This window comes from Pan paniscus, chromosome 1 (genome assembly GCF_029289425.2).
Source record: "Pan paniscus chromosome 1, NHGRI_mPanPan1-v2.0_pri, whole genome shotgun sequence".
In the NCBI taxonomy this organism is placed as follows: Eukaryota; Metazoa; Chordata; class Mammalia; order Primates; family Hominidae; genus Pan; species Pan paniscus.
The window spans coordinates 84,096,068-84,109,803 of NC_073249.2; the positions used below are offsets into that span (position 1 = coordinate 84,096,068).

Genomic DNA, 13,736 nt, shown 5'->3' on the forward strand with positions numbered 1-13,736 from the left:
ATCCTTTTTAAAAATGTATAGTGTCTCTTTTCAGTTTAAAGTTTTTAGATTGTGTTCCTTTTTCCTTTTCCCTTTTTTCTCCTTACACACATAGAAATTTATGTCTTGTGTTTGTCCTTTAGGTTTGCTGTAATGGCACAAGAGTATTTGTGCAGAAAGAAATTCTTGATAAATTTACAGAGGAAGTGGTGAAACAGACCCAAAGGATTAAAATTGGAGATCCCCTTCTGGAAGATACAAGGATGGGTCCACTCATCAACCGACCACACCTGGAGCGAGTCCTTGGGTTTGTCAAAGTGGCAAAGGAGCAGGTAAGAAATAATTGGCAGTAGGGTGGGGTTGGGGAAGATTATACTACTCCTAAATCACATGCTTTGTGCCCTTTTCATGTTAATATTCGTATGACTATTATTCATTGGACTATTAGCATCCCTGGCTGTGTTCTGCTTTGTACCTGCACTGGGAAGACTATGTGTTTGTTCGGGATACAATTAACATTTCAGGAATGCATTTTGGGGTTATATTTTTAATACAACATATCTTTTTTCCTTTTCGGCAGGGTGCTAAAGTGTTATGTGGTGGAGATATATATGTACCTGAAGATCCCAAATTAAAGGATGGATATTACATGAGACCTTGTGTATTAAGTATGTCCTCTTTTTGTTTGCTTTTAGATGATTTGAATTAAATACTGAATAGATAGAGATGAATATTTATAAAATATGTACATGGTATAAAGCAAGGGCTGGCAAATTATGTGGTCCTACTACCCAAGTTTAAGAAGTAGAACTGCTCCATTATCTTTGAAGCCTTCTGTGTGCCCCTCCTTTAGGGCACCCATATGTATTAGTTTATCCAGGACCACAACTATTGTTCTGGAAGCAAGGAGCTCAAAAATATGAAAGTGCATATTTGATTAAAAAAATTAATAAATTTAATTCCTTGAGAAAATAAAGAATGTTTTTCATGTGACCTGTAGATCATTGTATTAGACATTTTGCATTGCTATGAAGGAATATCTAAGACTGGGTAAGTAGAAAAGATGTTTATTTGGCTCATGCTTCTGCAGACTGTACAGGAAGCATGGCGCCATCATCTCCTCCTGGTGAGGCCTCAGGAAGATTTCAGTCACGGTGGAAGGTGAAAGGGGAGCAGACGAGTCACATGGTGAAAGAGAGAGCAAGAGAGGCGCCAGGCTCTTTTAAACAGCCAGCTCTGTGTGAACTCACAGAGCGAGAATGCACTCATTACCATGGGGAGGACATCAAGCCGTTCATGAGGGATTTGCCCTGTGACCCAAACACCTCCCAGTAGGCCCTACCTCCAACAATGGGGATCATACTTCAACATGAGATTTGGAGGAGAAAAGCATCCAGACCATATCAGTCATCAATATAATAAAACCAGTTTGTCAGATAATATACTAATCTTTTTAGAAATTACATAATTTAATAATTTTTAGCACCTCCATTCAGTCTTAAAAATCTAGTTTTGACAGTCAAGGTGTATATGGTCATCCTACTCCCACCCATCTACTTCCCTCCTACTTCAGAGGTAACTACTATTCTCAGTGTTGTTTTTATCATTCTTATGCTTTTCTCTATCATTTTATAGTGTATGTTAGTATCCCCTACAAAAATGTTGATAGTTTTGTAGGCTTTAAACAATTATATATAGGTTGAACCATGTTGTATAATTCTTTACATCTTATTTGGAGATAAATTAAGCTGGTTTTTGCCCCTAAGGTTAATAGTGGTGTCAGTTTTTAACAACTTCATATTTGATGCAGTATATAACCTTTAATCCTCACTAGAAAGAACCACTGACATTTAAAAGCTGAAAACCTAATGTCCATCCCCCATGAATTAGGTTGCAGTTATTACATGAATATTTAATAAATAGGAAAAGCTTACAATACATTGTTAAATTAAAAATATTGGGGCTAGGTGCAGTGGAACACCCCCAGCACTTTGGGAGGCTGAGGCAGGAGGATCGCTTGAGCCCAGGTGTTTGAGACCAGACTGGGCAACATAGTGAGACCCGATCTTCAAAAAATTAGCCGGGGGTGGTGGTGCACACTGTGGTCCCAGCTGCTCAGGAGGTTTTATTTTAATGTTTGCAGCTAATTGCAGAGACGACATGACCTGTGTGAAGGAAGAGATCTTTGGGCCTGTTATGTCCATTTTATCATTTGACACTGAAGCTGAGGTTCTAGAAAGAGCCAATGATACCACTTTTGGACTAGCAGCTGGCGTCTTTACCAGGTATGTGGAGTGGGACACTGAGAGCAGTTTTGAAGGAGCGGGGCTGCAGTATCTGCTTAGTTATTTAATTGATCCTATTCTCTCACTTTAGTTTGCCCTCATAGGAGCCATCAGCACTTTCTGTTTGCTTCAGGTTAAGTCAGAAGACACCAAAGCAGCATTTTGCAGTTTGCTGTAAATGGCCAGAGAACCCTGCTATTGAGTTTTAAATTGAGCTCGTTTAATAAACACTTAAGATTCTGATCTATGTAAAGCATTGGGTTAGATGTCTTTTGAAAACACACATGTCAAGGAATTTAGAAACCTGTAAGTATATAAATTGTGGGCAGTATTCTTCAAAAACATGATTTTTAGTGGCATTATAGTAGTTCCTAATTGGAATGCATTATAACTCATGTAGCCATTTTTTTCTGTGGTTGGATATTTGGGATATTGTTTCTATTTTAAATATTATAGTAATGTGATTAATATCTTTGTGCATAAACTTAACCTCTACTATTACAAGTAAAAATGATTTGGGAGTACAATTTCTTTGAAACCAATTGCAGATTGCTTGGTTTTATACAAACTTTGATTAGTCTTTGGCAGTAGAAGGCAGTTTGCTAAAGCGGCTTTACACTTGGGATTATGCTGTTTCTTTGGTGATACATAAAGTTCACTTTTTTTTTTTTTTTATAACTTCGTGGTCAGGAGCTTGGGAAGAAAGCCCAAGTCTCACTTGAGGACCTGATGTAATTGCTTCTCTTTGAGCTCCGAAGAAAAGATTGAGGAGCTGCTCTTTTGATTTGGGGAGTGAGCAGGTTAAGTGCCCTTACTTTACTTTGCCACCCTCGTACAGACAAAGTCCGGTTACAAAGGCGGGTAACTCCAATGTGTTATTCTTTTTTTCTTACCAGCTTTACTGGGATAATGCACATACTGTACAATTCACCCACTTAAAGTGTACAATTCAGTGGTTTTTAGTTTATTCATGGAGTTGTGCAACCATCACCATAATCTATTTTTAGGACACTTTCATCATCTCAAGAAGAAACCTTGTGCTCATTAACTGTTGCTCTTCATTCCCACTCCCCACCCCCAGCCCCTGGCATCCACTAAACTACTTTCTATCTCCATGGATTTGCCCATTCTGAACATTTTATATAAATGGAATCATACAGTATGTATTCTTTTGTGACTGGCTTCTTTCACTTAGCATAATGTTTTCAAGGTTCATTTGTGTTGTGGCATTTATCAGTACTTTATTCCCAAATAATATTCCGTGGTATGGATATGTACCACTTTTTGTTCGTCCATTCATCTGTTACAGGCATTTGGGTTGTTTTCATTTTTGGCTATTATGAATAATGATGCTATGAACATATGTGTACAGGCCTTTGTGTGGACATATATTTTCGTTTCTGTTGGGTGTATATCTAGTAGTGAATTGCTGGGTAACATGGTAACTTTATGTTTAACTTTTTGAGGAACTGCTAAACTCTTCCAAATTGGCAGCACCATTTTACATTCCTCCCAACAACGTATGAAGGTTCTAATTTGTCCACATCCTCACCAGCCCTTGTTATTGTCTGTCCTTCTGGTTTTAGCCATCCTTGTGGGTGTGAAGTAGTATCTCATTGTGGTTTTTATTTGCATTTCTGTGGGTTTTCTTTTCACTTTCTTGAATAGTCTTATTTGTAGCACAAAATTTTAAATTTTGACCAATTCTAATTCTGTTTTTTTTATCTGTTACTTTTGGTATCATAGTCTAAGAAATCTTTCCCTGACCCACGGTCATGAAGATTTATTCCTCTGTTTTCTTCAAAGAGTTTTATAGTTCTCAGTCTGACATTTTTAGGTCTGTGATGCGTTTAAGTTAATTTTTGTGTATGGTGTAAGAAAGGGCTCCACCTTTATTTTTTGCATGTAGATATCCACTTGTTTCAGCACCATTTGTTAAAAAGACTGTTTTTCCTCCATTGAGTTTTGGTACCCTTGTTGCTGTTACTTATTTTAAAGATACCATGTGCATGGGACTATAAAACCCAAACCATATCTGTTTTTCCTGGATGATAAAAGATTTTAAAACATTTTGAAGAAATGAGAATTTAGTAAGATTTGAGAACCCTAGAACTGGCAGTGTAACTTTTCCTGTTAAAGTAGTAGCCTAAGAAACTCTGAATAATGCACACATTTTTTTTTTCTTCATAGGGACATCCAGCGGGCTCATAGAGTGGTAGCTGAGCTTCAGGCTGGGACGTGCTTCATTAACAACTATAACGTCAGCCCAGTGGAGTTGCCCTTTGGTGGATATAAGAAGTCAGGTGAGGAGCTGGGAGGTGTGAATGCAAACTAGGTCTCTAGAGCTAGGTGGTAATTCAGACCTTATAAACCAGTATTCCTAAACCTGTCTGCATATCTGAATCACCTGGGGAAATACAGGTTCCTGGTCCTTCCCCAGATCCACTGTAGCAGTCTCTGGGAATGGAAGTCAAGCATCTTCCCCTACCCAACACTCCCTAAATCTTTCTGGAGGGTTCTGATGTATAGCCTGGCTTGTGAACTGCTGATAGATACCTCAAAAAGGTTTATCTTGTGGGTAGAATACTTTTTCTGCACAGCCTGTGACTTCTGTAAGCATAAAACCACTCCCTTAGGGGTTCTGTATCAGGGATGTCCATCATCATCCACTGTGGAGTTTTTAGATTCCATTTAGGTAAAGTGTCTTTAAAGTAATAGCTCAGTAACTTTGTTTCCTCTGTTATGTCAAATGAACAAAATCTTTAAATTTATCATTAAGCAATCAATTATAATCGTTTTCATTACCCTTGATGGCATATAGGAGTGTGTTTCCTTAGCCACTGCTCATTCATTTCGTTCATTTTACAGTCAGACATATGTTACCACAACATATAAATTTGTAAGTCTGGTATATCAGGAGAAGGTTTGAGGCATCAGGAGTATAGCCAGAACCTTGAGGTTCTTTCTTTGGAGTTTGTTGCCTGTAAATATTCATTTACATATTTCTCATGCTGTTCTTCTAGAGTGAAAATTGGTTTGGACTTTGTCGAGGCACCATTCTAATAGTCTGACCTCTAGTTTCTGGGGCAAATATTTACAGCCATCACAGTGTTGGCAAATATATAAACTCTGATGAACACTGATGAGATGGTGGGTGTTAATTTGACAGTCTTATTTGTCCCGGTGGGGTACTCAGAGGAGTCGTACACACAGGCACAAGTGCAGGTGGGAACCAAGGTGCCATCTTATTAACATGTAACATATAACATTACATGTTAAGTTTCTGATAGTCCCTCAGTGCAGGGAATTATTTGTTTGGAATCAGCAGCTTAGGCCTTTGGAGGGCCTCCTAACTTTCCCTTTCCTTTGGACCAGACCATGCTATGTGGAATGAGAGAGCGAGAAAGATGGCCAGACGTGCAGAGCAACACCTGGCCTAACAGGCCTGACCAGCTGTGTGCTTAGGGGATTTGGAAAGGAACAAAAGACAGAGTGAGGTCTTCCCAGGACCTTTGTGTGTGATACCATTTGAGCGGTGCTCCCTGGAAATGCACATATTTGGGACCTTGGCCTTGCCCTTGGAAGGCAGAGCCTACCTAAGTCTAGCACAGGGTGTACAGGCAGGGCCAAGGGTGGGATACTACCCTTTTAGCACAGTAACCTCACCCACTAGGAATTGGGCAGTGTCTTGAACTCTGAGTAATCAGAGGGACCTTCAGTGACCCCTCACCAACATGAGTGGGTAGGTTACTAGGTTGCTCTTATAGGTGTTTAAGAAATGGTGAATAAGCCTATTGTGTAAAGTTTTAAATTAGCATCAGCTTTCAAGGGTGTCAGGTTGATTATTGTAGAGATTGCCTTTAACACTTGATATAAAATCCAAGCATTTTTCAGACCTCAACCCAGAATAGTAGATACCTGAAATTAAGATTCATATTGGTGAGAAACAAGACCTGTATATTTCCCTATCCCTATCCCCAAATGCCAGTGGGTCATTTTCCCCATGCCTAGCTCCATTCACAGCTAATATGTGGATTGAGGCTTTATTCCAAAACAGTTAGGTTCTATATTCTTCCCTAGCCCTGATTAGCAGTGCTCATCTTTGAAGATCATTGTGACTTTTCAGACTATTGTAGTGATGGCTCAACCTGACCCCTTCTTCTCCTTTCAGGATTTGGCAGAGAGAACGGCCGTGTGACAATCGAATATTATTCACAGCTGAAGACTGTGTGTGTGGAGATGGGTGATGTGGAATCTGCTTTTTGAAAACCTGCAGTGAAACCTCTTGACATGGCCACGCTGTGGAATGATGTGAATCAGCCCTGTTTACAGAGGCAGTACAACTGAATGTTATTTTACATCCAGAATTTTGGCATTCAGGATAAGAGAATGGTTCATGTTACTCTTTCTCTCTCCATCAGCTTCCTCACTGAAAATGTGCATTAAGTGCCTTGTAGATACTAATCAAGAAAGCTGTGATTCTCCTCAAAGTGTATTTTTGTGAAATCTTTTAAGAGCCAGTAACATACTTCTAGAGAACAGGAAAAGAGACTAAGATAATACATCTTCCACACATTTGGCCCACTGATAATGTTAATTCTCTGGCGTATTTCAAAGAACTTGTTCCTGGCTGATCCAAGTGCAGTGGTATTTACAACTAATTGATCACAACCAGTTTGTAGATTTCTTTGTTCCTTCTCCATTCCCACTGCTTCACTTGCCTAGTCTTGAAGAAAAAAAACAAAAAACAAAAAAAAACCTTGTTCCTTTATAGGTTCCTGGTAGAATCAGTAGAGATGATTTCAGCTCATTGACATTTTTTTAAGCTATATCCCCTTGTCATTCCATTGAGAAAGCTGACAACCGGGATAGGGAGGGGATTAGATAATAGATGTCGTCAAATTCTGTGTGAATGTTAACTTGCCTAGTAAGCACTTTGTCTCTGTTCACTACTGCGATAGAGGAAATCTATCTCCTTATCTTGGGTCCTTGAACTACAGCCTGCTGTCTTACACCAGTGGAGCTACCCTTTAAATGTACAAATTATTTGTATGCTAATGTAATATGGTGAAATTAAAATAAATCACACTGTTAATTGTTTTCCTATCGTGTTTTGAAACTAAACGTATCTTGAGGTTATGGGAGGACAGAGGATAGGGCTGATGTTAAAAGCACAAAGCAGGGGGATTTGATCTTGTAGTAAGAACAAAAGAACAGGTTTGGTTGCAGTGATGAACTTTATGGTCCAGGTAAGCATTTAGGCTCCATGTTCATTCTCACCCGGATAAGCAGTGCCTGTCCCTGAAGAGTTGTCAGGTCACTGTGGCTTTTCAGACTATTGCAGTCATGCCTCACTCTGCCTCCTTCTCTTCCTTTCAGGAGAAGAGTTTATAAATCATAGCTAATTTAGTAGTCAGAGAGATAAGGGATGCTTGTTGTCACTGGGCCTGGATCTAATTATGTATTATGATGAGCAAGTACTGTAGTTTTAGAGCATAAGAACAACCAAATCAGCCTTTCTTGGTATTTCTTTGCACAGAGGACACATATGTGATACTGGACAAAGCCAATAGCGTTACCCTGTGTCCAAGGGGATCCTATGCACCTTAAGCAGTAGGAGCTGCCTGGGAGAAGATAAGTTTCTGATAGTCCCTCTAAAGCAAGCTTGTCCAATCCGCAGCCCACAGTCCATATGCAGCCCAGGACAGCTTTGAATGCAGCCAAACACAAATTTGTAAACTTTCTTAAAACGTGAGTTGTGTTTTTTTTGGCAATATTTTTTTCTTTTAGCTCATCGACTGTCGTTAATGTTAATGTATTTTATGTGTGGCCCAAGACAATTCTTCTTCTTCCAGTGTGGCCCAGGGAAGCCAAACGATTGGACACCTCTGCAAGAGAAAACAGCAGGGGAAAGGGAAGCAACATTTAAGTACTCACTGTTCCTACTGCTACATTCCTTCTCATTTAATACACTAAGCCTAAGAAAGGGATTATCTCTGATTTTCAAATGAAGAAACAGATTTGGAGACATCTTGGTCCCAGGCAAGTGTGATATTTTATGCCTATATATAAAATTATATATCTTTTCATCCATGGTTCCTGGCTCATAAGTCCCTTGGTACGGTTTTTTGTTATAATGTTGGGGCACTTTAGGCCTCAGAAAACAGAATGTCCCTCTCTGACCTTCTGCCCTCCTTTTTACCTGCCCAAGGCTGGGCTCTAATCTTCCACCACTTTTCTGATTATGGGTCATAAGACCTTCATTTCAGAAGGGGTCCTGCCTGCTGCCCTGCAGGAAAAATGCCGCACAAGCCAGGAATCTGAAGACCCTTGCTGGGTTTCCCCGCTCAGCCTCCTTTGTATTAGATCATACCCCTTTAGTCCAGTCACATTTCTACATGGTGTCCGTGCTTCAGTCATGCCTCTCTAATGAAGTCTAAGAGGCCCAAGAGGACGGGCTTCAGGGAGCTCCTGGAGAGCTGAACATGTGGAGGTTTACAGGAGGGTGAATAAGAACATGTGCATGTGCCAGGAAGGTGGTGCACCCCAACTCCACGGGAACAGAGGCTCCTGTGCTTGGGACCCTTGCAGACCTGGCCGTATGTATCCCTTCATTTAGTTGTTTATTTGTGTCCTTTAAAATACTCTTTTTTTTTTTTTTTTCCCCAGAAACAGGGTCTCACTCCATCATCCGGGGTCTCGCTCTGTCATGTCACTGAACTAAAGTAGAGTGGTGTGATCATAGCTCACTGCAGCCTCGACCTTCCTGGGTTCAAGTGAACCTCCCACCTCTCAGCCTCCCCAGTAGCTGGGACTACAAGCATGTGCCACCAGGCCTAGCTAATTTTTGTGTTTTCTGTAGAGAAAGGGTTTCACCATTTTGCCCAGGCTGGTCTTGAACTCCTGGGCTCAAGTGATCCTCCAACCTCAGCCTCCCAAAGCACTGGGATTACAGGCATGAGCCACTGCACCTGGCCTAGGATATTCTTTTTAATAAACTAGTAAATGCATGTCTCAGTTCTGTGAGTCACTGTAGCGAATTAACCGAACCTCAACTTGAAGCCAGTTGATCAAGTTCCAGAAGCCTGGACTTGCAGTTGGTTGGGGTCACGGGCAGTCTTGTGGGACTGAGCCCTCAACCTGTGGGATCTGATGCTATCTCCAGGTAGATAGTGTCAGAATTGAACTGGAGGATGCCCAGCTGGTGTCCACTGCAGAACTGATTTGCCTGCTTGGTGTGTGAACAGAAAACTCCAACATTTGGTCACAGAAGTCTTCTGTGTTGATTGTTGTATGAGAGCAGAGGAAAAACAGTTTGTCTTCCACATCAGCAAGTCTATAAGTTGACTGGCAACTTCAAGCCAAGTGTGAGTCTCCAATTCCTGTGCTTTCTGCCACCCTCTCTGTTTCCTAGAACTGAACCCAGTATATTAGTTTCGTATGCTTGCTGTAACAAATTACCACCAACTTAGCAGCTTAAAACAACACAAACTTATTATCTTACAGTTCTGGAAGTCAGAAGTCCCAAAATGGTTTCACTTGGCCAAAACCAAGAAGTTGTCAGGGCCACACTCCTTGAAGAGGCTGTAGGAGAGAATCCTTTTCCAGCTTCTAGAGCGGCATTCCTTGCATTCTTTTGCTCGTGTCCCCTTCCTCTTAGATGCCAGCAGCTTAGCATCTTCAGAATCTCTCCCTGCCCTGCTGCCTTCTTCTCTGTGTAGTCAAACTTCCCTTTGCCTCCCTCTTAGAAGAACACTTAAAGGACATTTAGGGCCCACACCTATAATCTCAGCAGTTTGGGAGGCCAAGGTGGGAGAATTGCTTGAGGCTAGGAGTTTGAGACCAGCCTGGGCAACATAGTAAGACCCCATCTCTACAAATAAAAAAAAAGGAGTGTGGCGGCCCACATGTGTAGTCCCAGCTACTCGGGAGGCTGAGGCAGGAGGAACACTTGAGCCCAGGAGTTTGAGTTGCAGTGAGCTAGGATCATGCCACTGCACTCAGCTTGGGCAACAGGGTGAGACCTTGTCTCCAAAAACAGAAATGAAGACTCTCAATTCCCTCCTCAGACCTATGAATCTGAATCTGCATTTTAACAAGATCCTCAGGTGACTCATAAGCACGAGTCTCTCAAGCACTGCTTTTAGAGCAATGGTTCTCCACTTTCACTGCACATTAGAATTGCCCAGTGAGAGCTTTAAAAATACCAAGATTCTCATTTAATTGATCTGGGCATCTGGAATTTTTTTTTTTTTTTTTTTTTTTTTTTTTTGAGATGGAGTTTCTCTCTTTTCCCTCTTGTTGCCCAGGCTGGAGTGCAATGGCACATTCGCGGCTCACTGCAACCTCCGCCTCCTGGATTCAAGCGATTTTCCTGTCTCAGCCTCCCGAGTAGCTGGGATTACAGGCATGCGCCCCCACACCCAGCTAATTTTGTATATTTTGTATTTTTAGTAGAGACAAGGTTTTTCTATGTTCGTCAGGCTGGTCTGGAACTCCTGACCTCAGGTGATCCACCTGCCTCAGCCTCCCAAAGTGCTGAGATTACAGGCATGAGCCACCGCACCCGGCCTGGACTCCTAAAAGGCACCCAGATGAGCTTAACAGACAGCCAAGGTTGAAAACTGCTGCTTTAAGAGCTGTGCTATCCAAGTATAGTAGCCTTAGCCATATGTATCTACTTACATTTAAATTAATTAAAAATTCAACTCATCAGTTGCTGTAGCCACATTCAGCTCAGCCACACATGGGTAGGGGTTATACTTTATTGGACAGTGCAGACAGAATATTTCCATCATGTCAGAAGGTTCTGTTGGATAGTGCTGCTTAAGAGGGAAGGAACTGAGACTACTCAGTTTTTTATTAAGTTAGGAGAGCACCTTTGGAGGCGAATGCTATTAGGGATGAAATAGAAAGCTGGGCAAACTCTGTGGGTCCTTAGAACATAAAGAAGATAACCCGGTTGCTGACTTTTGCTGAACAAGCTACACCAGCAGGTGGCTCTCGTGCTTCCTACCACAATTTGCGTGGCTGCAAGACCCCTGGTAGGCACTGTGCATGCATTATTGTTTGATCCTCATGAACTTTATATGATAAGTATTTTCATATTCCCAACTTACAGTTGTGTAAGCTGAGGCTTAGGGAGGCTAATAAGCTTGCCCAAGGGCACACAGGCACCTGAAGGTGGGAATACTTAAGGTTCACTATGGATCAATTAGGCATTTATAGGCTGGTATGGCTGATTTTCATCTAGCAAAATTCAGAATGTGTTTCCCTTATACAAATAAATGGACTCTTTGGAATGTACACTGCCAACAGATTAGTATTAAATAGTTAATGGTAGAAATACTTACGCCAAGTTTTTCTCCACAAGACAAGGGACTAGCTTGTAAGAGTTATTCTCTAAGCAGTCTTTACCAACTGGATTCTGCCAAGCCCTAGGGTTCCCTGGAAGTGCAGTGAGTGGGGAAGTAGGGCACTGAAAGGCAGAGCTCTCGGTTCTGCACTTCAACCACAGCGCCCTTTATGTACCGAGCTTCCTTACAAAACTCCATCTGAACCCAGTGCGCAATAGCAAAATGACAAACTGGGATCACATTACGGACGCTCAACTTATGATGGGGCTACATCCTGAGAAACCCAGCACACGTTGAAAATATTTTAAGTTGAAATTGCATTTCATACACCTAACCTACTGAACATCATAGCTTAGCCTAGTGACCTTAAACATGCTCCGAACACTTACATTAGCTGACAGTTGAGCAAAACCATCTGACACAAAGCCTCTTTTCTAATGAAGTGTTGAATATCTCATATGACTTATTGAATACTGAAAGTCAAAAACAGAATGATTGTATTGGTACTCAAAGTACGATTTCTACTGAATGAATATTGCTTTTTTTTTTTTTTTTTTTTTTGAGACAGTCTTGCTCTGTCACTCACACTGGAGTGCAGTGGTGTGATCTCGGCTCACTACACGTTCCGCCTCCTGGGTTCAAGCGATTCCCCTGACTCAGCCTCCCAAGTAGCTGGGATTACAGGCGTGCACCACCATACCCAGCTAATTTTTGTATCTTTAGTAGAGATGGGGTTTCATCATTTTGGCCAGGTTAGTCTCGAACTCCTGACCTCAGGTGATCTGCCCGCCTCAGCCTCCCAAAGAGCTGGGATTACAGCCATGAGCCACCATGCCCAGCCTGAGTCTTGCTTTTGCACCATCGTAATGTTGAAAGATTGTTAAGTTGAACTGTCATAAGTTGGGGACCATCTGTAGTTTGAAAAGTATACCCTGTTAAGACTTTTAAAGGTGAAAAGCCAGCTTCATCTCCAGGTCTTCCCTGCCCTGCTTCACTGATGCCTACTGTTCTCTGCAGTGAGAAAGGAAACCTCGGCAAGTTCTCTGGCCTCTCTAGATGTGTTTCTTATGAAGCAAAAACCAAAACCCTGTCTTATTGTAAATTCTCAATTATATCATTTTTTCAAGCCAGGACCAAAAATCCCTACCATTCATCGTCACCATCATTTCATAAAGAACATTTTAATGTAAAAAGTACAAGTCAAAGCTTTATGAAAAACAGTCCCTCATTTTCCTTATTTTACTCTCCACTGGTGAAACTTTCTCATGAACTAACACTGGAGTGTGTGCTAATCTGGTCCAGCCTCCTCATCAAATGCCCCAAGGGCTCCAGGTGGCCATTTGGCCAAGGCTGACCATCTTCAATGGCTGGCCATGGCATTCTATCCTTAAATGCTTCATCTTCGGAGCTTAAGCAATAAACTGGTACAATGGAAAATGCATGGATTTTAGAGTCAGGACAGGGTTCAAATACTGTCTCTCATCCTTACAGGCTATTGAGCATTTGAAAAATGGGTAGTGCAACTGAAGAACTGCTTTTTTATTTAAATTAATTTAAATTTAGATGGCCACATGTGGCCAATTGGGCAGCGCAGGTCTAGACACTATATTTCCTATTAAGGTAGTTTATGGCCACATCAGTGTTTTGGAGTAACTATCTTATTCTGCCAACTTGGCAGTGTTCTCTAAACCAACTGAAATCTTCTAAGTCTTCCTCATTTGTACGTAGGCAGTCAGATCTTTGTTTCTAAATGTAGCAAGTTACATTCATCTCTGTTAACTTTCATCTTACATTTAGTCTATTGCTTCAGTTTTTAAGCAACAGAAACAATCTTTAATAGAAACTTAATTTTTATTTATTTGAGACAGGGTCTTGCTCTGTCACCCACGCTGGAGTGCAGCAGTGTGATCATAACTCACTGCAGCCTTGACATCCTGGGCTCAAGTGATCCTCCCACCTTAGCCTCCCAAGTAGCTGGGACTACAGACATGTGCCATCATGCCTGGCTAACTGTTGTATATTTTTTTGTAGAGATGGGGTTTTGCTATGTTGCCCAGGCTGGTCTTGAACCTTTAGGCTCAAGCGTTCCTTTGGCCTTGGCTCCCTTTCAAAGTGC

General features: G+C 41.4%; 1 protein-coding gene across 1 annotated transcript in view; it reads left to right on the forward strand.

Moving 5' to 3' along the window:
- The window catches only part of ALDH9A1 (aldehyde dehydrogenase 9 family member A1), a 36,541-nt gene extending 29,177 nt beyond the window's left edge, over positions 1-7,364 (forward strand). The window contains exons 7-11 of the mRNA XM_055112152.2: positions 123-311; positions 560-647; positions 2,123-2,264; positions 4,455-4,567; positions 6,436-7,364. Of these exons, the coding sequence (XP_054968127.2) occupies positions 123-311; positions 560-647; positions 2,123-2,264; positions 4,455-4,567; positions 6,436-6,530 (627 nt within the window). The 3' untranslated portion in view covers positions 6,531-7,364. The remainder of the gene's footprint in view (positions 1-122; positions 312-559; positions 648-2,122; positions 2,265-4,454; positions 4,568-6,435) is intronic.
- Positions 7,365-13,736: the final 6,372 nt, after the last annotated feature.